Below are 25,284 nucleotides of genomic sequence, written 5' to 3' on the forward strand. Positions count from 1 at the left end.
CAGCCCTGTTAGACTCCAAGTCACATCAGGAAGAGGCTGACGGCACAGGCTCGGTCGGCTCAGACCAAGGGGGGAACCAGACTTGCCATTTAAGTGGATTTACGGCATCCCCAAAACCAGAACGGCTTTGGGTTTAAGGGTTTTTTGAATCACCATTATTAAATTGAATATCAAAGCCATCAATTTGTGAAGAATTGTTAAGACAGACAAAGAGAGACCACATCATTAAATAGGACTAGTCAGACTAGCCGTCTAGCCCTGAACCGACAGACCGGTATAAAGGATATGAATTATAAGGACAAAGAAGGGAGAGGGCTGGTCACAAACTTTAGAATATTCAGACAAGATTAGAATGTTTGGTTTGTCACTTGAAGGACTTCCTTAATAATTTGACCAGTGAAATTAATTTTATATTCTTTCAACTGACACAATTGAAAGCAGTTGGATGATACCCCTGGGAAAGAGTTAGAAAGTACTGGGCACATCCGAAGTTAATGTTTGTTACCAAACATTTCGTAACCCTATGAGAATGACCCTGTCAACCCTTACAATCTGTCCCAGTCTGAATGTAAACATTACGTATAGTACTGTGAGTAATTGAGAATTTTCACGCTAGAAGAACAATCTGTTTAATGCCCGTCTGGTGTCAGTAAACAGGGAAAAAATCTCTGGGGCTTCTGGAACATTAAGAATTGGTTTACGCGAGTTCAAATTGCTTTCAGTAATGAGGAAACATAACCATCCTCAATGTTTCAACGTCCAATCACACAAACAGCAGGGCCGACATCTGTCATATACAGTAGATCCGGAAAGTATTCAGACCTCAACTTCTTCCACATTTTGTTATGTTATAGCCGTATTCTAAAATTGTTACAGCCTTATTAAATTAAATCATCAATCTATACACAATACCCCATAATGACAAGTGAAAACAGATTTTTATAAATTTTTGCAAATGTATTAAAAATAAAACACAGAAATACCTTATTTACCTAAGTAATCAGACCCTTTGCTATGAGACTCAAATTGAGCTCAGGTGCATCCTGTTTCCATTGATCATTGATCATGTGGTAAATTCAATTGATTGGACATGATTTGGAAAGGCACACACCTGTCTATATAAGGTCCCACTGTTGACAGTACATGTCAGAGCATGCACTGTCAAGTCTCTGAATGTCCTTGAGTGGCCCAGCCCGAGCTCGGACTTGAATCCGATCGAACAACTCTGGAGACCTGAAAATAGCTGTGCAGCGACACTCCCCATCCAACCTGACAGAGCATGAAAGGATCTGCAGAGAATAATGGGGAAACTCCTCAATTACTGGTGTACCAAGCTTGTAGTGTTATACCCAAGAAGACTTTAGGCTTTATTCGCTGCCAAAGGTGCTTCAACAAAGTACTGAGTAAAGGGTCTGAATACTTATGTATTCAAAATAAAAACCTGAAATCACATTTGCAAAAAAAATAATCTAAAAACCTGTCTAAAAACATAAAAATAAAATAAAATTTAAAAAAAGAGAATACAGCTGTAATGTAACAAAATAATGAAAGTCAAGGCGTCTGAATACTTTCCGAATGCACTGTATTTGTGCAAACCTAACAATGAGTCTTGAGAACGGTTCTTCCATTCGTCTTTCTGCCACAGGATGATTCAGTGACAAACAGGTGTGCTAGGCAAACTACCTGACCTATAGTCCCTCTGGACCAGATTGTATATTTTTGCTTCAAGCAGCATGACTAAATGGATCCAGTCCGGGTTAACAGAGGAACTCATAAATGAGAAACAACTCACTCCCACCCCAGTGTGGTGGAACCAGTATAGACACAGTAACAGCATCAGTCTTGTGGGGGTTGGACCTAAACTAGAGGAGCTGTGTAGACACGGTGACAGCATCAGGTCTTTACAGTGGGAGTAAAGTCCTTTCACTACCTAAATAAAACACCAAAACAAATCACTCTGTCATAGGGAGGAAAACATTGACGGAGGAAGAGATGGAGTTGAACGATGACACATTGTCTATCTAAGTAAGAGGTTTCAACTCCTAACTTGACTGCATTGGGGGTAATTTAGGGGCTATGCCCCAAATTTAGGGAAAGAAAAAAAGATGAGGAAAGGGGTTCCCACTTTGAACCGCTGACATTTAATCCATCTTGAACTTTGCAGGATTTTTATGGGCTTCTTATGAGACACCCGGTGTGTGTCCAGCTCACACACACAATCTGTCAGTAACAGAGAAAGCCCAGAGCAGCCGTTCCTCAAAAAACAACCTGATTCCCTCGTTCACGCACTGGTTTCAGGAAGATTTATTTGTATTCATTTTTTATTTTTTAAACAGGGCGTTTCCCGAGAAGATCCAGTATTGTAAGGGTTCAATCAGGAAGATCCAGCATTGGAAGGGTTCAATCAGGAAGATCCAGTATTAGAATGGCTAAAGCAGCATTATGTAACTTTTTGGGCAACCTGACCAAATTCACATAGAAACGTGATATCAGAAAGTATCCATACCCCTCGACTTATTCCACATTTTGTTGTGTTACAGTATGAATTCAAAATGGATTCAATTGATTTCTCGCTCTCACCCATCTATACCCATAATGACAAAGTGAAAACTTGATTTTCTAAATTTAAGCAAATTTATTGAAAATGAAATGCATAAATCTCATTTACTTAAGTATTCGCAACCCGGAGTCAATACATGTTAGAATCACCTTTAGCAGCGATTACAGCTGTGAGTCTTTTTGGGTAAGGCTCTAAGAGCTTTCCACACCTGGATTGTACAATATTTGCACATTATTGGTAGGCAGCCATGTTCAAGTCTTGCCATAGATTTAAGGCGATTTAAGTCAAAACTGTAACTAGGACACTCAGGAACATTCAATGTTGCTTGGTAAGCAACTCCAGTGTATATTTGGCCTCGTGTTTTAAGTTATTGTCCTGATGAAAGGTGAATTTGTCTCCCAGTGTCTGTTGGAAAGCAGACAACCAGGTTTTCCTCTAGGATTTTGCCTATGCTTAGCTGTATTTCGTTTATTTTTATCCTTGCCATACCTAGTCCTTGCCGATGACAAGCATACACATAACATGATGCAGCAACCACCATGCTTAAAAATATGAAGAGTGGTACTTTGTGATGTGTTGGATTTGCCCCAAACATAATGCTTTGTATTCAGGACATAGTAAATTACTTTGACACATTTTTTGCAGTTTTACTTTAGCGCCTTATTGAAAACAAGATACATGTTTTGGAATATTTTTATTCTGTACAGGCTTCCTTCTTTTCACTGTTATTTAGGTTAGTATTGTGGAGTAACTACAATGTTGTTGATCCATCCTCAGTTTTCTCCTATCACAGCCATTAAACTCTGTAACGGTTTTAAAGTCACCATTGGTAACATGGTGAAATTCCTGAGCAGTTTCCTTTCATCTCCAGCAATGGCGTTAAGAAGGATGCCTGTATCTTTGATGTATCAATACACCCAGTCACTACAAAGTGTAATTTTTACACATCTACCAATAAGTGCCCTTTGTGAGGCATTGGAAACCTCCCTGGTCGTTGTGGTTGAATCTTTATTTAAAATACACTGCTCAACTGAGGGACCTTACAGATAATTGCATGTGTGGGGTACAGGGATGAGGTAGTAATACAAAAATCACCACAGAGTGAGAGTCCATGCAAATAGTTATGGACATCTTTACTCCTGAATTACTTAGGCTTGCCACAACAAAGGGGTTGAATACATATTAACAAGACATTTTAGCTCCTAATTTAAAAAAACCCAACATATTTGCAACAAAAAAAAACATAATTCCACTTCGACATTATGGGGTATTTTGTCCATTGACATAAAATCTCAATTTCATCCATTTTAAATTCAGGCTGTAACACAACAACATGTGGAAAAAGACAAGGGGTGTGAAAATACTTTATTTTATCTTTATTTAACTAGGCAAGTCAGTTAAGAACACATTCTTATTTTCAATGACGGTCTAGGAACAGTGGGTTAACGGCCTTGTTCAGGGGCAGAACCTTCCGGTTACTAGTCCAACGCTCTAACCACTAGGCTACCTGCCACCCCTACTCAAGGCACTGTATCTGTCATTGTCATTGAAAGCAAGTCTAAGAAGTGGTAAATATTTTCTGTGTGCGCTATTTCTATGCTTCCCATTCTTAAGTTTCGTTTTGTACACCAGCTTCAAACAGCTGAAAATACAACATTTTTGGTTATTGAAAAGATATTTCACAGTGGTAAACTGTGGTAAACTACATTGCTTGTTTTGTCACAAACTGAAATTAGGCAAAATTTTAGAATTTGGTGGAGCGATTTCTGCATATTGCACCTTTAAATATGGAAGATCCAGTATTGGAAGGGTTAAGTAGAAAGTTGCAGATAGTAGATCCACACTGTGGTGGACTACCTCCCTCCCAAAACTCCCACAGCCAGCTGGGACATTTGCATACGGAGTGAAGGAGGGAGAGAAAAAGGGAAGGGGGTGGCAGCACCAGACACTCCCACTGGCTATAAAGCCCAACCATACTGAAACGCTCAGACAGAAACCACACGTGGATCTGAGCACTGGGAGAGAGGGAGAGAGAGCAGGAGGGAGGGTAAGAGAGAAAGCGCGAGGGACAGATGTGGAACTAGTGTTGAGGGAGACAGACGATCTGAGAGGAGAGCGCAAGAGAGAAATAAAGAAAGACCAACCATATCCTAAGAGGACCTGAGAAAGACACAGTGGAACCTGCCATTCAGCCATTTGGTTTCGGTTTTCCCACCAAAGGAAAAGTCCAAACTCTACATGGGACTTTAATGACAGAGGAGCCTGTGATACTGGACTGTAGTGCACTGGCAGCTAAGGACTTAGAAAGGTATACTGAGGTAAAACTTGTAACTTATTTCCTGTGTTATCATTTAACTATCCATGCATGTGTGAGCAGCAGTGGGGAGTCCAGGTGTCACAGTAGTAAACAAAGCCCAGAGCAGAGCTAGAGTTAGCTAATTGGTGGAACAGCAGAGCACAGTAACGTTGACGATGTCCTTCGCCATGGTGCGGCCGGCGCCCAGCCGGTACCTGTACTCCGACATCTCCATGCTGTCCGAGGACGAAGAGAACGGCAACGAGAGCTCGGGCTCTGACGAACGCTCCTTCCGGCTGGACGCCAGAGGTTATGACATAAAGGTCGGGGGCCGCAAAAGGAAGCCTGGAAGCGTCGGAGCGGGCCGTCTGGGAGGGGGTCAGCTCCCGCCCCAGATGTCACACCTCCAGGTCTCAGACGGATCCATCTCTCCGACGAGCGGGCTGCCACGGCAACGCAACGCAGCTAATGCTCGAGAGCGGGACCGCACCAACAGCGTGAACACGGCCTTCACTGCCCTGAGGACCCTTATCCCCACTGAACCGGCCGACAGGAAGCTGTCCAAGATCGAGACACTGCGGCTGGCATCCAGCTACATCTCCCACCTGGGCAACGTGCTGCTGGTTGGGGAGATGTGTGGGGACGGGCAGCCCTGTCACGGTGGAGCAACCTCCTCTGCTCACTACCTAAATCATCATGGATCGCCAGGCCGCGACGCAGAGAACTCACAGCCCAAACAGATCTGCACCTTCTGCCTCAGCAACCAGAGGAAAATGGTGAGTTGAGTTTGGCTGTAGATGTCCCATCTATCCTCACCATGCATCTGCCATCGTGTCACAACTAGGACAACAAAACACCACACAACTCCAATCTCTTCAGAGCAGTAATATCCAGCAAGTGGGAGTTTTACTTATGACGCTTCATGGTTTAGTGAATGGTTGTTCCTATAAGATTCTTTAAAAACATTTCAGACTAAAAAAAGCTTTCAAACTTACTCGAAGACAAGCAACGTTTAGAGAATTCCACCCACAAAAAATCAACCTTTTCAAAATGTGAATTTAAAGAGTATCACGTGGTCTCTGCTGTCCCAAAGGGTAAGAGAACAGCCCCTCAATACTCTGAGACAGTGACATGAGGAGGCTCAGTAGGCAAGCTTCAACTAAACCTCCTAACAGTAAGACCCTAAACCCCAACTCCCAGACAATTCTCCCAGACATCTCAATTTGGTGCCGGCATTCAGTAGCACTTCCCATTGTCTCTGAGTAGTGAGAGACCGACTGAACCGAGGCTAACGGAAAATTAACAAGGAACTGTCACAGCGAACACAAACACATCCATCTCTCTTCCTCTACATACGCCTGGGCAGACTCTGGCTCATAAAGCCAACACCACGCCGAATTCAAAATAAAACCCTAAATCACAGCATGTGAAACAACCAAAACCAAAAACAGAGGGGGAAACTGTAATTTCAACTCACAAGAGCAAAGCAGCTTTCAAACTTGAAATACACCATACGCCCAAAATAATTAGAGTCAACCATGACACTGGAACATTTTTGGTTAGGTATATAACCACCACAATATGTATTCTACCCTCAGAAAACTTGAAGCATGTCCAAAACCCATTTCATTGAAAAAAGTACAGAGGAAAAAGCCTGGAGTGTACAATGTATTTAGAGCTGAATGTGGTTTGAGTGATTTGTTAGGCCTCTAAAATGACAAATAGCCTAAACTTAAAAAAGAAGACACTTGACTTACTTGACATTCCTCCTGGTGGAGCAAAGTCACAACATAAGATTATGGTTAAGCGTTTACCAAGAGGTAGATCGCCAGTCCAAAGCATTCTGGGAACATCTGCTGTATTCCCAAATCTGCCAGTGAGCCACCCTGAGCGATTTATACACACATCCTGTTTTGACCTAAGGCTCTTCTTAGGTCTCCAATTAATAACAATGTTAACAGCCCCCCCCGGCTTCCTAAATAAATAATGACGAAGACTATAATGACTTGTCATTCTGAACAACACCACCAGCTCACTAGAGATGTTTATTAGCACATCCACAAAACCCTACAGTATTCTTCACTGATTCATATATTGAAATGTACTGGAAATTAGCGATTTATTTTATGATGAAAAAAGTGATAAGTCACAACTCCTGACCCCGGACAAATGTAAGAGAAAAAGTATGCACTACTCACAAGTGTAATCGCACAAGCCCGCTCCACCATGAACCATATCTGGATCAACCTAGTTACAGTGTCGCCAAGGAGGGAATAATAAAACAATCCAAACTAATTCAAGTTAAAGCCAATTATTAATGTAATGCTCTGCAGACTCATTCCAGTTTATTTACTGCTACAAAGGGCCTTTAAAAGAGCATGGAGGCAACAGAGATGCAAGAGTCACACAATTAATAAAATAAAAACTAAAAATGGACAACATTCGCCTTGACTGGAAGCAATTCTATTCCTCCTTTTCATTGATTTCAGTGAGGCAGAACAAAGCAGCAAATGAGATAATGGCAGTTTAAGAGTTTTCTGAATGAAAGGCCTGTCTATAGGAGGGCTGAGCCGGGACCATATTTGAAACAGATTGTGCCTCAGCTTTGTAGTTGAAGCTTAAGAATCGAAGCGACCCGCTCCAAACCGCACTGCTCTCTTTACCCGTACTTTGTGCTCATTACTCCGTGAAACGCATTGCTCTTTACCCGTACTTAGCGCTCATTACTCTGTGGAAGGCATTTCTCGGCCAACACATTTCTTTATAGTTTCTAAAGAAAGATGAAAATAAAATGAGGAACCCATACTATAGAACACGTTAAAATGGACGGAACGATTTGTTGCTAAAACAGTTCCCCAATTCTGACAGAACAAATTGAGGACAGGATGGTGAAAAAGTACACCACTCCAGAGTTGTTGTCTGATCTAGAAGATGCTAAAATGCTTCATTAATAAATGAGCATACTGTTCGAATATCACCCGTTAGTGTTTTGGACTCAATGTGCTCCCAATGTGGTCTTTTATAAATCTACTCCTCGGATCAGTCGTCATATCAAACATTTTATATCAACAGAGAGACATAAAGTCATACGTTCACACTGAATTATCTAAGCTTTTTCCTGCCACTGAAGTCAAATGCAAATTTGCGTAAAAAAAACACACACACACACACACACACACACACACACACACACACACAGAGAGTTATCAATTAGTGGCTAACAAATGTGTGTGTGTTTGTGATCTTATCAGATACAATGTTTTCCAGTCCAAAATGTTATCCATCTGGCACAGATTTGACTTGCTTGGACTGAGTGGAATATATAATTTTCTATGTAACATAGACGAGCTAAGCTAAATATCTTATGCTTACACCCCCCCCCCCCCCCCAATATGAGTCAGACCATCACGAAACATTTTACATCTTCCATTTCTATTGACAGCTAATTAATTGTGTAAAAGCACATTTCAACTACAGCCCCCATAAGTAGACATAAGTCAGAAATTCACCAAAATTGAGGCTCCGTTTCTCCCCCACCCCCTCTTTCGTTGGGGGCTGCAAAGCACAGTCCGTTAGAAAAGGGAGCATTCCTTCTCCCTAATAGCTGTAGCAGGTGAAGACAGGGGTTATGAAGGACGGCGAGGGGATTGCATAATGGGACACACAGGGGCAGACAAACCCTAGTCAAATGGACGGTACGTGCGCAGGAACGGTTTCAAGGAGTGCAGGGGAAAGGACTTGGCGAGTTCTCTCTGTGTACTGGGACTGGGGGTAACCCAATGGATTACTAATTGAGTATAGTCAGTCAGCCTCAGAGTCCACTCCCAAAGCGATAAGCTAGCCTAGCAGCCCAAGGCTCATATGTACTGTAATTATCTCGAGTTCCTTCATTACAGCCATATGGAAGTTATTAGAGCAGCGTTTCTCCCTGCAACAGGAGCCAATCAGTGTGAACATGTAACACATTATCAAATGATCCAGTGTGAACCAAACAGTGGGCTGAGGAGCAAGCTATAACAGACAGGGCACTTGGAGTTGAATAGTGTGTAAACTAAATATTTCATCTTCAATCTACCGGTCCAACTGTAAAATAATCCCATGTGATAATAAAAATGGACACATTCACTCACTCTGTCACACACACCCACCCACAAACACCTGTCCAACAAGTTGTTCAATAACAGGCAATATCACATCCAACTTCTGTCCAAAGACAAAACAGAGGGTGTAAAGAACCCACACTCAGAATAGTTAGGATGAACAGAAGGGGGCTGCGTTTAATAACCCAAACAGATGAATCGTCTGTTAGGGCTTGAGTTACATGTCTGAAAATCTACACACCCACACGCAGGCCAGCAGTGAGAGCAGCTGACAAGTGCCTCCATTGTAATCTTGAACCAATCTGCCAACGTTACCCGTCAGGCCGAGACCAAACCAAATATTTGCCTAAAGAATGAAGCCTGAGGTGACAACTGAGGAGAGAAAAAAAACAGATCGGCTTCTGTGTCTGTGGAAATGTAATATGTTGTGTTGCTTGTGTTGGTGAAAACAACAAAACCTTCCCATGCCATTAGATACTGTATAAACAAAGTGGAAGCCTTTTAAAAATAGGAGAGAGAAAAAGCTGCAAGTTCAATCAACAAAGTCTCACGTTTCAGCTGCTGCGGCAGAATTAACCCTATACATCTTTACAATGTGTTATACAGGATATGAAGAAAAAAAAGTTTAACAAAAATCCTATTAGTTGGGTGTAAGTGATCCCTGGAGCTGAAGAATTTGCGACTTTAAAGTGGCACTAAAAAATAAAATAGAAAAAAAGCTCCTGGTGCGTTTTCAAATGCCTGACCTCATCAATCCGATAGCTGACTGCGAGTGCCCGCCTACGTCAGATGTAGCCGTGGAAACGGTTGCATTCCATGGTCTCCGTGAGCCAGGTGTGCTAATGCTAGTGCTGCCACTCAGTATATGGTGAGAGGAGGAAAACATGAACCAAGGCAATACTAAAGCCCACAGCCATCATACCTCCCCATGGCAATGCTACAGCCCCAGACCAGCAAATATCCCCAGTCCACACAGGCCTACAGGCAGCCTCCACACATCCATCCCCAGTCCACACAGCCCTACAGGTAGCCTCCACACATCCATCCCCAGTCCACACAGCCCTACAGGCAGCCTCCACACATCCATCCCCAGTCCACACAGCCACACAGGCAGCCTCCACACATCCATCCCCAGTCCACACAGCCCTACAGGCAGCCTCCACACATCCATCCCCAGTCCACACAGCCCTACAGGCAGCCTCCACACATCCATCCCCAGTCCACACAGCCCTACAGGCAGCCTCCACACATCCATCCCCAGTCCACACAGCCCTACAGGCAGCCTCCACACATCCATCCCCAGTCCACACAGCCCTACAGGCAGCCTCCACACATCCATCCCCAGTCCACACAGCCCTACAGGCAGCCTCCACACATCCATCCCCAGTCCACACAGCCCTACAGGCAGCCTCCACACATCCATCCCCAGTCCACACAGCCCTACAGGCAGCCTCCACACATCCATCCCCAGTCCACACAGCCCCACAGGCAGCCTCCACAGCAGCCTGGACCAGTGGGCATTATCCAGGCTGTATCACATCCGGTCGTGATTGGGAGTCCAATAGGGCGGCGCATAATTGGCCCAGCGTCGGCCGGGTTTGGCCGTCATTGTAAATAAGAATTCATTCTTAACTGACTTGCCTAGTTAAATAAAAGGTTAAATAAATAAAAACATAAAAAACACTCATTGGGGGTTAGACTAGAACTAGGCCAGACTGACAGTAGCGAGCAGTGCACTCACTCAAAGGACAAATGTCAGACTTTATACAAAAGAAATTAAACAATTTATTTTCTTTACTTACCACATCAATAAGTGTATTGTAAAATTGTTAGGAGTTAGAATCAATCCAGGAAATGTATTCTTCACATCAGTGTTTTGCATTGTTGACTATAAAGAGCCGACTAGAAATTGTAACCGTTTCTCTTCTTCCTTTCAGAGCAAAGACAGGCAAAAAAATGCTCTAAGAAGTTAATATCTGGAGGACGACAGAATATGGACCAGAACTGTGGACAAAAAAAAACTTGACACACTAAAGGTGTACATAAATATCAAAATCGGTATTTAATTATATGCCCCCCCAAAAATCAGAAAAAAAATATTATTCAGAACTGCTAAGTTTAGTTTCTGAAGAGGTAATCATGTTTGATTGAAAGAGACGGTGGGACTTCTTGGACGGTGGAAGCATGCCCTGACTCAAAGTTGGTATGAAGAATCATTTTTCCTCTAAAAAAACATTCTACACTTCCGATTCCATGACCTCACAAAGACTTGAAGAGAACACCAAAAATATGTCTTATTTTTTCTTTACCTGAGAACGTCTGCGTACGCAGACTGATAATACTGAAACTTTAGAACCACAACAGCCTCTGCATGAGACGGACTCTGAGAAGCGCCACAGTTACTTAAAGGTGTGGTAAGGAGGGACTTCAAGGACAAGGGCAGCCCAAACAGGAACTGATGATTGGCTATCAGGTTACTTCCTGGAAAATTACCAAACTGTTCAACAAGCCAAATATATAACAGCTTTCACTTGAAATGTGTTCTGGACAGTGAGTTTCTACCCCCATGGACAACTGCCTTTCTCCTGAAGAAGATAGGACAACATGCAGCGGCTTGATGCTATTTGATATGCTGTTCAATGATGTTTGTTAAAATTCATGTTAATAAATAAATATGCTTATGAATTAATTACGTTTATTTCAAACATGTAAGTTTCCTTTATTTTATTGTTATTTTGCAATACCCAAAATTAAATTTCTAGATATTTGAAGTCTGGCCCTTAGGGCGATAAATCTTTTTTGCCGATGGGTTTGACGACGTACTGTATGGAACACTAGTACGGGTCAAAACAAACACCAATCAGGTCAAGAGGATCTTATAGCACTACAAACAGCTATAAAAACAGTGACGTGATAAGGAAGGAACCACAACCTTCTCTTCTCTCGCTCTCTCCAGCTAGATTACTGTCTTTCCCACACCACTACTCACGCACACAGCTGTTCACTCAAACCCTTATTATACTGGAGAGAGAAATGAAATGGGACTGGGATTTTTATAAGACCACATCTAGCTTCTTCAACAAAACTATCAAATTGCAAATATTGAAAACTAGACTGGCCAGTAAAGGCGTCAACAACTGAAACAAACAGAACATTTGTTTTTCGAATCAGCCAGGTGATTTGTGCAGCCTTCTCTTGGTCGGTAGAGACAGGAGTAAGCTACTGTCTCCACAGACTAACACACTAAGGAGTGAGGACTACGAGGTGCCGCGGCCCTGGTCGCTCGGGCCTTTTAAGGGTCAGCTGTGTGGGTTAGCGGGGGATGATTGGATCTGCAGGTACAGGGCTCCTGGCTGCTTGCCGCAGCCCCCACACTGTCCCCCAGCCCATTCCCCCCTTGCACCCACCAGTGTTCATTTTGGCACTCTTTTTTAAAGATTTACTCTAGTCTAAATCATTTTGACTGAAATGCAATTAAGTCTTAAGTCACATTTTTGCTATTTCAACAATGACAGTCTAGTTATAGGCAAAATGATGAAAACAGTGGGCCATGTGTGTCAACTTAATGTCCTTTCATTTTAGTCACATCACATTTGTAATGCCTCATGAACCTATAGTAAACATAAAATCACAGACTTCTATGTGCACAAACATATGTCCTACCAACATATTTTCCTGAATAAGATCCTATTCTTCACAATAGCAGAAATGGAACAAACATATAGGAAGAATATTATAGAAGAATTATCTGGCCATGTGAATTCCTCATTTCGGCCCACATCACATACAAAACAAACATACAGAGCGAGAGCTTGCGAGAGAGCAATCACCATCAAAGTACTGGCTAAGTAGTATGGGTTGCACCTCCATCACTCGGTTGCATCATTGCCATTGTTATCTATGTTCCCCAGACGCTGCAGCCACATTTACATCCACAAGTAGGCACAGGAGCTAATGGCTCAACGGGAGCTAATGGCTCATCGGGAGCTAATGGCTCATCAGGAGCTAATGGCTCATCAGGAGCTAATGGCTCATCAGGAGCTAAAGACTGCTTTGCCCATTGATTTAGTCAAGTCACTAAAACTCAAATCGAGTCCCAAGTCCCTGCGCCTGAGTCACGAGTCCCTATGGCTGAAGTCTGAGTCACTCTGCTGGAATCCTGGTCCAAGTGCTCAACTCTGAGTCACTGGGTCCACATGAACTGAAAATCAAGTTATTTTCTGAGTCAGATATAGTGTAGAGGCAAGGGGAATTTAGTCAAATTGTTGGCTATACATTTTCCTTTCTTTCTGTGCCACCAAGTGTTTGCATATAGGCTACTGGTAATGTTACCAGGCCACGTTCAGTTACAAAACATTATTGAACGTTGCAGATAGAAATTCTATGAATTTATTCCATATTCACCATTTCAGACAGAAATATTCTATGTAGGCATGTCTACATGTCTACATGCTTATCTGAACGATCCAAAACGTTGCGTCCTACTGAACGCGCCCCCTGGTTGTTAGTTTTAGCTAGCTAATGAGGTAACATGATTGAAGGTTACCGATCCGGTCCACAAGTAGGCTACTTTTAGAACGGCCCGTGATATGTTGCAGGAATTTAAAATGTAAGATAGAACAAAACGTAGCGTCGGTATTAGGGGTCATGTCTTTCGAACGGTGCAATCAAGACATTTTCTCTGAGGAAAAGAGTGAGACTTGGCTACAGAACCAGTATATGAATTGCAGGGGGGGGGGGGGAAATGGAAGTGTTGTGCAAGAATACAAATTCAAAACTTTTGATTTACTTTTCTATGGCCTACTCAAGGGAGATAAAAACATAGCTAGACTGTTGTTTTACTATTAAACTCAATGCTGCTATTGTTTTTATTTTTGTAAAGCAGCTCATGTTTCTTAACCAGGCCCAGGGTTGCTAACTAGAAAGCTGGTGGTGAAACAAGAGTCGCCTGCGCAATGTGTAGGCTATAATTGGAGGCAGAGCCGGTCTGCCTACACTCATGGCTTGCTTCCTCACAGCTCACCAGCTGAGTAGGCTGTTCGCTGGACACGTCCTTGCCACTGCTGAACAGAACTGCGCTGTGCATCTGTGCCGCTGAAAAGCTCTCAATCTCTCCTAAAATGTCTAGTCCACTTAGTAGTCAGATTTTAGTCACAGAGATAATTTTGTCTTGTCTCATTTTAGTCAAATGAAATTAAAAATGACTTAGTTAATTTTTTAATGGGTCTATTTAGTCATTTATCGTCTCATCAATAAAATAAAATAAAAAATAGGTGTCGACAAATATTTGAGTCACTATTTTTGTTGACGAAATGAACACTGGCATCCACACTGTCCCCCAGCCACCACACTGTCCCCCAGCCACCACACTGTCCCCCAGCACAGACCATCCCATCTGTCTGCAAAGGAAGCCTGCACACGTCTGGAATTCCTTCCCCTTTCGCGTAACGTCTCCACGCCCCCTAAAGAAACCACCCCTTCCCCCCAGCTAATCCAAAAGGTTTGTCTCCCAAGCTGTCTCTCTCTCTGTCTGTCGGTCTCGCCAGAAAAAGCTGTGTGTCCCCTACTCCCTGACCTCCAGGCCACCCTCTGCTCCCTCCTGTCTTTCTCCCCCACCAGGGCTGCCACCCGCTGGGGCCTGGCCTCTTGGTTGACCCCTGCTGTCACTCTCACCCATCAGCCCTGTCACAGTCAGCGGTGGAAACTAAATGTGGAAATGTTCACGAGCGCTGGGAGCCAGGTTAGCTGCTCTTTTTCCCTTCATTCATGACAATCTGGACGAACCCACTAACCTTCTGTGTGCGTGTGCACATTTTCTAATGGAAACTAAAATATATATTTGCAATGTTTAACCTTTTCTCAATAGGGGGTGCTGTTTTCACTTTGTAAAAATTCGTTCCCAAATTAAACTGCCTCGTACTCAATTCTTGCTCGTACAATATGCATATTATTATTACTATTGGATAGAAAACACTCTCTAGTTTCTAAAACCGTTTGAATTATATCTGAGTAAAACAGAACTCAAGTTGGAGCAAACTTCCTGTCAGGAAGTGAGAAATCTGAAATCAGGCAGTCTGTTCTAGGGTCAGTTTATTAATTTGCATGTATTCTATTGGTCAACATGCACTGCATAGGCCTTCCCCTAGATGTCAGCAAGCAGTGAGAATTGGAATGGAGTTGCTAGGCAGATCTGAGGCCATATAAAGGGTCTTGGAACGTGGGGTGCACTCTTTTCAACATTCGCCATGACGCAAGACAGACCTCAGGATGGCGTTCTGGAAAGCGCTCGTTATAGGCCTTAGATATATCCGGCTCTGATTTTATTCGATATAGGTGTTAAAAACGTCATAATGTAGTTATTTTAAACCGAGTTATATCATTTTGTATCAGTATATTGCGATTTTCGGAATTTTCTTAGTGCTGCGTTATGGTGAGTTGGACACGTCTTCGCCACATGGCTAATGTTTACTGCTAATTCCAAAGTTGAAGGCGACAATCAACAACCGAGCAACGATTCTTCTGGACAAAGGACAACTTGCCCAAGATTCTGATGGAAGCTCATCAAAAAGTAAGAACTATTTATGATGTTAATTCGTTGTTCTGTTGAAAAATGTCAAACTACTATTCCGCCATTCATTTCGGTGCGGTCTCGCTTTAACGCACGCTGTATGTCGTAGTAACGTTAATTTTAAAAATCTAACACAGCGGTTGCATTAAGAACTAATGTATCTTTCATTTGCTGTCCAACCTGTATTTTTTAGTCAAGTTTATGATTAGTTATTGATTAGATTAGGTGCCTCTCCCAAGATTTCTCCCGACATATTGTTGGCAGCTTGGCTACTATTCTCATTGTATAACCACGATCTGTGCCGCTAAATATGCACATTTTCGAACAAACTCTATATGTATTGTGTAATATGATGTTATAGGACTGTCATCTGAAGAAGTTTGAGAAGGTTAGTGAAAAAATTAATATATTTTGCTGGTTTATTCGTTATCGCTATTGTTGGCTTGCATCAATGCTGTTGTGTGGTTGGCTATTGTAGTAAGCTAATATAATGCTATATTGTGTTTTCGCTGTAAAACACTTAAAAAATCTGAAATATTGGCTGGATTGACAAGATCTTTGTCTTTCATTTGCTGTACGCTGTGTATTTTTCATAAATGTTTTATGATGAGTATTTAGGTAATTCACGTTGGTCTCTGTAGTTATTCTAGTTGCTTTGGTGAGAGTTGTGATGGTGGCTGCAATGTAAAACATGAAACATGATTTATACCTGAAATATGCACATTTTTCTAACAAAACATATGCTATACAATAAATATGTTATCAGACTTTCATCTGATGAAGTTGTTTCTTGGTTAGTGACTATTTATATCTTTATTTGGTCGAAATTGTGATAGCTACCTATGCAGGAAAAAAATGGTGAAAAAAAAAAGTTGTGTCTTTTGCTATCGTGGTTAGCTAATAGATTTACATATTGTGTCTTCCCTGTAAAACATTTTAAAAATCAGAAACGATGGCTGGATTCACAAGATGTCTATCTTTCATCTGGTGTCTTGGACTTGCGATTTAATGATATTTAGATGCTAGTATTTACTTGTGGCGCTATGCTAGGCTATGCTAGTCAGCTTTTTTACTGATGACCCTCATCAGTAAAAAAGCTCCCGGATCCGGGATTGTGACCAAGTAGAAGTTAAAAGGCACACTATGACCATAGATTCAAGTGTTATGTTGGAAAGGAAGAAAAACTAAATCTCTCGGTTTTCTTATCTTTGCAAAAATTCTCCCTCGCTCTCTTACTTTATTAGTCAACTTAACACAACGTCCAACCACATATACAGGTATTGGAGAGGTGCGGTGCTCTGCCACTCTGGGCGCCCAGGGAGTTGTTGTTGTGGGGGGGTTAAGTGCCTTGCTCAAGGGCACAACGGAAGGCAATGGCATCTAGGATATAATACCAGCAACCCTCCCCTTGCCAGCTCAATTCCCAACAAATTGTTCCTGTTGACCCGGGATTCGAACTGGCAACCCTTGCTGCTGGCAACCCTTGCTGCTGGCAACCCTTGCTGCTGGCAACCCTTGCTGCTGGCACGCCTCTCTAATCGCTAGGCTACCTGCTGCCCCAGATGCATACAGGATTTGCATTAAAAGCAGAAATTGACATTAAGAACATGACACTAACCACGTTTCCATGGTGGGCTCTCTTTGCGTCTGTAAAATTATTTATGCGAGAAATGGTGGTGGAAACGACTTGATGCGCAAATATTGATATACTAACCATCATTTCGAACACATTGAACTTTGAATTTTCATTCGGTACATGAAAAAGGAAGTGAATGGTACATTGTGTGTGGACCCATGTCATCATGCACTGATTTTTATCCACAACAAGTCCGTTTGGTGGAAAATGCACACATTTTCTTGATGCATATTTTTTCATATTTGTATGAAAATCTGTCGCCAATTGGATGGAAACCTAGCTACTGTTCCTTTGTGTAGAGATCACTTCAGCCTACGTTGTGGCACCAACACTGGGAAGCTTCAGCCCACATTGTGGCACCAACACTGGGAAGCCATTGCAAATGTAGTGGGTGGCAGAATTTTAATACTTCAAGTTTAAAGTACATGGTTTTCACCTGTTACACTTCCAAGTAAAACAGTCTACTCCTGTCCCAGTCTCCTGCTATAGAGACTGAAAAACAAAATAATCTGTGGTAAAATACTGTCTGTTCTCCTGTTCTTCTGCCTCCTGGTGTAGAGACAGACAGAATAGTCTGTGGCGCTTCAAAGAGACAGAGTACAGGACAGGAGTAATCAGACAACAAGTGAAGCCCTCCAGACAGATGAACACCAGAGAGTACTGTCTCTGCATGGCGTTGAGGACAGTTAGGAAGCTTACTGCGATTCATCATATGGGGTTGGAAATGGTGCCGTTGGTTGGTCTGTCTCTTCTAAGTCGCCATGGGTCCCAATCTGGCCTAGGGAATGGTTAGCAGTTAGCAGCCAGCCCATTGAGACTCATGTCTATAGACTGTAAAAGCTCTGTTCAACATCAGCCGGCTCCTCTCCAGTCAAAGCCCAATGAGAGGATGACCGTGAGGGAGGCCAGGGGTGGGAGGCTTACCCTACACAGGGCTAGGGATAACCACAGGGGGGTGTAGAAACCCAGACTTAGCGACGCAGAAGACCCTTAGCTCCGCCAGACGAATCCCTCATCTGACACTGCAGCTGGAGACCAGGAAACCAGGAGTCCCAACCTCCTCCTCCCACTTTTCATTTCCAACGTCTTATACTATACGGTCGTACTGTAGGAACCGGGGCCTATAAAAATAAATCTGTTCATTATTTTGCAAAATAGCAAAACCACAATTTCAGAGAGGTCACGGCGAGGTCAGGCACTCATTCATAGTGAGGCTGAGTGTAGTCGCTGCTTGCTGAGGCTGTCGAGCCAGGCCACTGTGAGGACCACACGACACGCTAACTCGATAAACACTCTGGAGGATCCTCGTACACGCCATTTAACCTTGGAGTGTGTACGGCATGTGGAAACTTTGCATTCTGACTGAGCCCGTCCAGGTTTATTTGAAAATGGTTTTTCCACCTGGGGGAAAGCGTCCGGTACATCATTCAGAGAAAGTAGTTATTTATTGGAAATTAAATATCTAATGATGCCCTGAAGCTTCCCTTTCCCCTCCACTCTGCTAAAGCTTGCAGTTATGACAGAAGAGAAAAACATTGGGTAAAAAGAGAACCAGGCGATCCCTCGCTTGCTTGCCTCTGAGAACGCAGATTTCCCAACTAACCATAAACTCCAATATCCCAGTGATGTCAATTCCATTCACTTTCGCCCTGACGGCCACCACCATAGGTTTCAATGGCACAAACACATATTTTCAGGTAAAAATGAGGGCCGTTGCCAGAGTACATAGATAGAGGGAAGACTTTTTACGAGAGGAACAGAGGGAGACAGGATAAAGACAGAAGGGAGTCGAGGTGAGGACAGCTTTTCAGCCACACTACGCTCTTCCTCACCCAGAGCCGCCGTAATAGATTTTTACAACCCCAGTCTCTGTGTAGAAACTCTGCAGCTCTGAGAGGGGGGGAGCCGGCATGGTGTAAATGAAAAATAAAGCAGTCTAGACAGCTCATCTCTCAGCTGTGCAGAAGATGAGAGCTTCAAGCTTTCAGCTTGCCCCCCCTCCCTCTTCACTCAAACCCCGTCCCCCGCTTCCCACTCCAGGGTTTCGCCTCACAATACCACCCCTCCATCTCCGAACTTCCCCCTTCTAACTGAAACACATGGCAGCCCCCGCTGGCAGTTGGTTTCAATCAGGCCTTCTGGCAACAGGACACACACTGGGCCAACTGGGAGCCGTGCTGAAGACCGGATGAAAAGGAAGTCCTAAAAACTACGGAACGACAGGTGGCTGCTCTGGCAGCCCCACACTCACACACCCCCCACCTCTGCGCACCTGCAAGGGTCCGGCGCGCCACGGCCCAGGTTTGCTCTGTCGGCGCAGCACGCGATTCACCCAGCCACTTCTCAAGACCCCCCCCATCCACCCAGACTCTGGATCAACATCCCCCCTTTGACTTAGAAAAACACAACCCTGCTTCTCCTTAAATAGACTATTAAAAAGAGATTTCCTGCTGACAGTGCAGTGACAGGCCAAGATTCCACATCATTTACTACCTATCTGTTAATTTTATCACCATATTGATTTCAGCAGTGTAGTGGAGCTTGAATGCAAATCTTTGTCCCTAGGACAGGAACGGTTTGGTAAGTAGTTTATCCTGGGCCAATACAAATGGCAGACCTGGTCCTCTCCTCGAAGACCTCTCACGGCCCTTTGTTTGGCCCAGGGGCAGCACAGCGCACAGGGTTCACTGATCAATATTAGACTGTTTGAGGAGACACTGAATGCATCTTCTAGGTAACCTGCTAAGGTGACTCCATCAATCATGACATTGTTTCAGGGTCCATGTCAAACATGTCAGCACCAACCGTAGGGCTAGCTGCATTCAGATGATCACACTGAGTATAGTCTCCCGAGTGGCAAGGCAGTCTAAGGCACTGCATCTCAGTGCTAGAGGCGTCACTACAGACACCCTTGTTACATTCCAGGCTGTATCACAGCGGTCTAAGGCACTGCATCTCAGTGCTAGAGGCGTCACTACAGACACCCTTGTTACATTCCAGGCTGTATCACAGCGGTCTAAGGCACTGCATCTCAGTGCTAGAGGCATCACTACAGACCCTGGTTTGATTCCAGGCTGTATCACAACCGGCCGTGATTGGGAGTCTCATAGGGTGGCGCACAATTGGCCCAGCGCCGTCCGGGTTAGGGTTTGGCCTGGGTAGGCCGTCAACTGACTTGACTATTTATAAAAAATTAAATAAAAAGTGGATGGACTTAAATTCCATACTGGCTGGGTATGGGTTAACTATTGTAGGAGGTCAAATGAGACCAAGTGGCTGGGAGGAGGTCTAGACTTCAGACCATTTCCAAGAAGTCTATGGACCAGAAGCCATTTGAGTCAATGACAAAAATTTGTGTCAAAAATGAGTTGTCCCAAGTGGAAATCTCTCTGTCACAGATAGGTAGGGACAGGCATGGTATTCACGCAAGATTCTTTACCCAGGTAACAATCCTCAAATGGGTTGGATTGGAAAAACTACTCTACTTCAGTATAGTTGGCTTCATAATATATTGAGATTAACACCCTCAAAAAGAGAGAAATATTGGTTATGACATCCATCTGGATGGCAACACAGTATGAGAGGGGTAGTCAGAGGGGTCTATATGGCTCCTTATGGAATCCTTATGAATATCCTACCGTCTAATGCTGGTAAACAGATCACCACCCACGTTCTAGTAGGTTAAATTTGATAAATCTTTAAGAATGGATTCTAGAACAAAACCACTCTAGCGCCGCAGCAGACATTTCATAAAAACCATGGCCGTGTCTGCCGAAGCACAAAATATATTCCTCATTTGTTTCTCTCCCACGAAAATGTCATCCAAATGGCTGAGGGGGAAAAAAGCGAAACAAAAGATCCGATAGTCTATTTAAATGTCAGGTCTGGTTGTTCCTCTAATAAAATGAGAAGAAAAGAACAAGGGAATAATCCACCAAGCGAATAAGCGGTGGGTTTCTGTTGAAATCAGACGCAGATATTGGAAAAGTAGGGTTGATTATGTCTTTGGGTTAAGGCGTAACCAACCAACGGCACTTCCACCATTCCTGCCGGCTACATTGACTTCCATAAAGGAAGTTTTAGTGGCCGCTGAGGGCTGGCAATGGTTATTTCATTTCAGCCGTCGAACGCAAGGCCCCATTTTCCGACCGCTGCTGATGTACCTGGCTTGCGGTGTATGGCCATAACTCCTTTGCGGCAACATGGACTTTACTGCTTGTAAAAATATAAAAATACTTAATATTTGAGGAGGGAGGTTGGTTGGAGTGAAATTAATTGAATGAACAGGAGTGGGGTAAAGAATCATAGTTCAATGCTGTAGACTAGAGGAAGTCTGTACAGGGCATGGGGCCATCCGTTTAACCACGGCATGACCAGACCAGCGTTGAAACAACCTCTCCATACATACATACAACATGTTCTCCAGTCTCACACACGTATGGGCCCTCTGCTTTCCCCATTTAAAAAGGCCGCACTCACACCCAAGTTATTGGTGCTGGTCTTCAAGAACATTTAGGACAGATAATAGAAGTAGACCCTCCATGTACTGGGAGTAGGGGTGAGTTCGGGCCTGCTCCTCAGGCCCTTTCCTGGGCTAAGGTTGTGTTGAAATAGACCCCCTGGTCCACGTTCCCTTAATCGATTCGATTTCATTGCTGGAACGCAGCGACACGACCAGAGGAAACCACGGACCGCCCTCTGTGACAGCTCTTAACTCAATAAATGGGGAAGAAGGACCTGGGAGAAGCTATGGAGGGACTAAGACCAATGCCCATGGCCTCAGTTTAGCTGAGGAACAGCCAGCAAACTCTGCTGAAGCACTGATAGCTAAACGTGCCTCTGAGCCTCTCCTGAAATCAGAGTTGATATCCGGTTCTCTTTTTCCTAATCCACACAGGCAGGTTTTTGTTACGTTTTACCACAGCTACTACACCCAGGAGGAACCTGAAAACATTTATTTTGACTGCTTTAGGTAACAAGCTGTTCCCAATGAGACTCTGGCTCAATCAGCGCATTGTGGCTGAGCACGGAGGACAGAGGGAGGGAAGAAAAGAGCGAGGGAGTGATAAAGTGAGAGGGAGGAGAGATGGAGACAGAGTGACAGAGAGAGGGGGAAAAGCAGAGAGAGACAAATGAGAGTTTGACCTCCTCAGTCAAAGGGACACTGGGTCCAGATCACACCGTGTCCTGTCCTCTCTAGCTGGGTCCAGATGTCAACACTGGAAATAGAACCACTCTCTCCCTGTCTGCTGTCAATCAGAGGTGCTAATAAAAACAGAGAGGAGGACGCTGTGGTCTGGTCTCCCTCATCCAGTCAAAGAGCCGCCAGTCCCAGTCCGAAAGAGTGAAAATCCCTGCTTTAAAAGAAATGAACTGCCATCACGAATTGGACTGGGATTGTGGTGGATACCATCTGGAAGGCATTAGAAACCGCCACCTGGAGACATCCCAATCACAAAATTAAACTTTGGGATTACTAACATTTTGCGGAGAAAAAAAAAAAAAAAAACTCACTTCCAGACATGAGTACCTCCATTTCCAAACCCCCTTTTCAAAATCTGGTTTCATCAGATTTCCAAGAGGGGGGTGGAGGAGGACGGAGGAGGACGTGGAGGAGAATACGAGTCTGGTCTCTTAGCTCATGGTTAAAAGGGACACCCAACACGTCACAACGTAGAGAGGTTGTTTGTTATGGTTGGTAATGAAATGAAAATAAGCCACCTCCTACAGGCTGCTCGCTCCTGAGCACCTGAGAGTTCTGGCAGAGGAACAGCCTTCCTGAAACAGATAGGATCACACATCGTCCTATCGTTGATTAGGCTGGAATAATAGGAGGGGGGGGAGGGGGGGGGGGGTCAAGGGATTTAGGAAAACATTTTCTAAAAAGGTAGGCTCTCTCAGCACATGCCGGAGAAGCCAGAGGAACATAACTCTAACATATCCTAGACGTTAGACATAGGAACTTCCATCTTGAGGTTGTGAAAAAAGGTTTGATTTGACCAAAACATGGTGAGGAAACTTTTCACCAATGATGAAGTATTATTATTATTTTTTTATTCCCAGCACAGCACATGTGATGGTGTGCCGTGCGTGTTGATACGAATTCACTCTCAGGAAACTCACGTCTTGGCATGGATGTTGGTTCTACACCGAATGGTCCACTCAAAAGACCGGCTGAACTGTGTTCTGTTCCTGTGGACCTGCTGGTAAGTCAAGCAGCACAGCCTTGCAGGGTAATCTAAGGTTGTCAGGTGGAGGGTTTAAATGGCTGCCAAGTATGCATCTCCATCTCCCCTGTCCGCTCCGTCAGTAATGCACACACTAAAATTGATATTATGCCATGTCAAAGAGTTGAGTGCACCAAACACGTAAATGTTGTGATGTAAATGTACCCTTGAGCCGTAGTCTCACAAAAACAGCTTTACAGAAAGAAACAAAAAAAATAACTGATTTCATCATGTCTACAGTCTACTACTAGCACCACAAGAGCTCAGGTATGCAAGAGGCCCACCATGCTGGAGTTTTCATCATAGGGGCAGCTTGGCAGGGGTACCCAAACTAAGTAGACAGGATCTGGGATGGGGAGTGTAGAGGTGGGGGCCTACATCATGGATGTCCTAAATATCAATGCAGCCTTCAAGAGAGACGTTAAAGTGTCTGCCTAAGGACCCACACATTTTAGGTTTGTCTGTGGTCCACCAAATTCACGGGTGAGTGCCTTGTCATTCGAAAGCGCTCCAACTTCCCGTGCCGAGCTTAACAAGAACAGCCAACCGGGAGGCTACGCTGTGAGCACAGCCACAAGAACAACCAACCAGGAGGCTACGCTGTGAGCACAGCCACAAGAACAACCAACCAGGAGGCTACGCTGTGAGCACAGCCACAAGAACAACCAACCAGGAGGCTACGCTGTGAGCACAGCCACAAGAACAACCAACGCAGAAGGCTTGGGCGGTTATGGGCATTTAGAAAAAGACACAGGATGGTTTTTCAATACCGTCAAAACAATACAATTTTTAATCAAATGTCAATATTTGTAGTTAAGACCTGCAGTCAACTTATTCAATAGGTTAGGAGATAAAGAAGATGGCGTTCCTCATTTCAACTTTCACAATTTTTCATTATGAATTTATTGGTAGTCCCTAGTCACGTGGTGTTTGTTTACAAGCAGACAACGACGAGAGACGGAAGCCTTGTGAGTCACTCACTGTCATGCAGCATTCACCAGGTGATCTAGTTACAGTATGGAATTCACAATTAAATGTTTGCCAGCTAGATATGTTCTAACTATTAAGTTATCAGTCTAAAATGTGATAAATGCTCTGCAGTTGTGCATTTGGTTCGCTAATTTATTAGCAAGTTACTTCTTCCAAAATCAACCATTTACTTGGTAACAGTAGAGAATTCCCTCCTGGATCAAGAGCCTTGCTGTTTGATGTTTGGTTTGTGTGTGTAGCAAACTGGCAGTAGCATTATGGACTTGTATAGTTTAGGTCTGAGACTGTATAAAATATGTTCGCAATGCGCTCTTAAGCATTTAGTTAGCATTCTTTATCGGATTTTACATGTACTTATTAGGACTGCTAACCTTCGATTTACTGAGTATTAGTGGTGTTTGAAAACAGCGTCCCTTGTGTTCAGTGCCGGTATTACCGAATATCCCGGTATGGCACAAGGTCGGTATGAAGGTATGACCATCTGGATACCGCACAAGCCTACTACGCAGTGAGCGCAGCCACAAGCCTACTACACAGTGAGCGCAGCCACAAGCCTACTACGCAGTGAGCGCAGCCACAAGCCTACTACGCAGTGAGCGCAGCCACAAGCCTACTACGCAGTGAGCACAGCCACAAGCCTACTACGCAGTGAGCACAGCCACAAGGCAGGGGGCACACATGCACTCACTAACACTTCCAGCCTGTTAAGAGCTTTGGCAGCCCTGCCAACCCGGTTTGCCAATCTCCCAATTGAGCATTTCCCCCTTAGCTCCCCATCCCTCACTCACTCGCACGTGCACACCCTTCCCAGTCTAGTGTGCTACCGAATTGAGTTCTCCTGCATTGTGCACAGGTCCCGTTGAGCAGTAGCTATGCAGAGGCAGGAAGAAGGAGGCGTAGTGGGGAG

The 25,284-nt window shown here is 43.9% G+C and overlaps 2 protein-coding genes across 3 annotated transcripts in view; one reads left to right on the forward strand and one right to left on the reverse strand.

The window, feature by feature from the left end:
- The window catches only part of LOC120022682 (ribosome biogenesis protein bop1-like), an 88,000-nt gene that overhangs the window by 45,549 nt on the left and 17,167 nt on the right, over positions 1 to 25,284 (reverse strand). The window lies entirely within an intron of this gene.
- LOC120022683 (basic helix-loop-helix transcription factor scleraxis-like) lies at positions 4,543 to 11,654 on the forward strand. The gene is made up of 2 exons (XM_038966667.1): positions 4,543 to 5,632; positions 10,894 to 11,654. Exons 1-2 carry the CDS (start codon positions 5,033 to 5,035, stop codon positions 10,927 to 10,929), a joined length of 636 nt encoding a protein of 211 aa, XP_038822595.1. The 5' UTR covers positions 4,543 to 5,032; the 3' UTR covers positions 10,930 to 11,654.

Source organism: Salvelinus namaycush, chromosome 27, assembly GCF_016432855.1.
Source record: "Salvelinus namaycush isolate Seneca chromosome 27, SaNama_1.0, whole genome shotgun sequence".
NCBI classification, from domain to species: domain Eukaryota; kingdom Metazoa; phylum Chordata; class Actinopteri; order Salmoniformes; family Salmonidae; genus Salvelinus; species Salvelinus namaycush.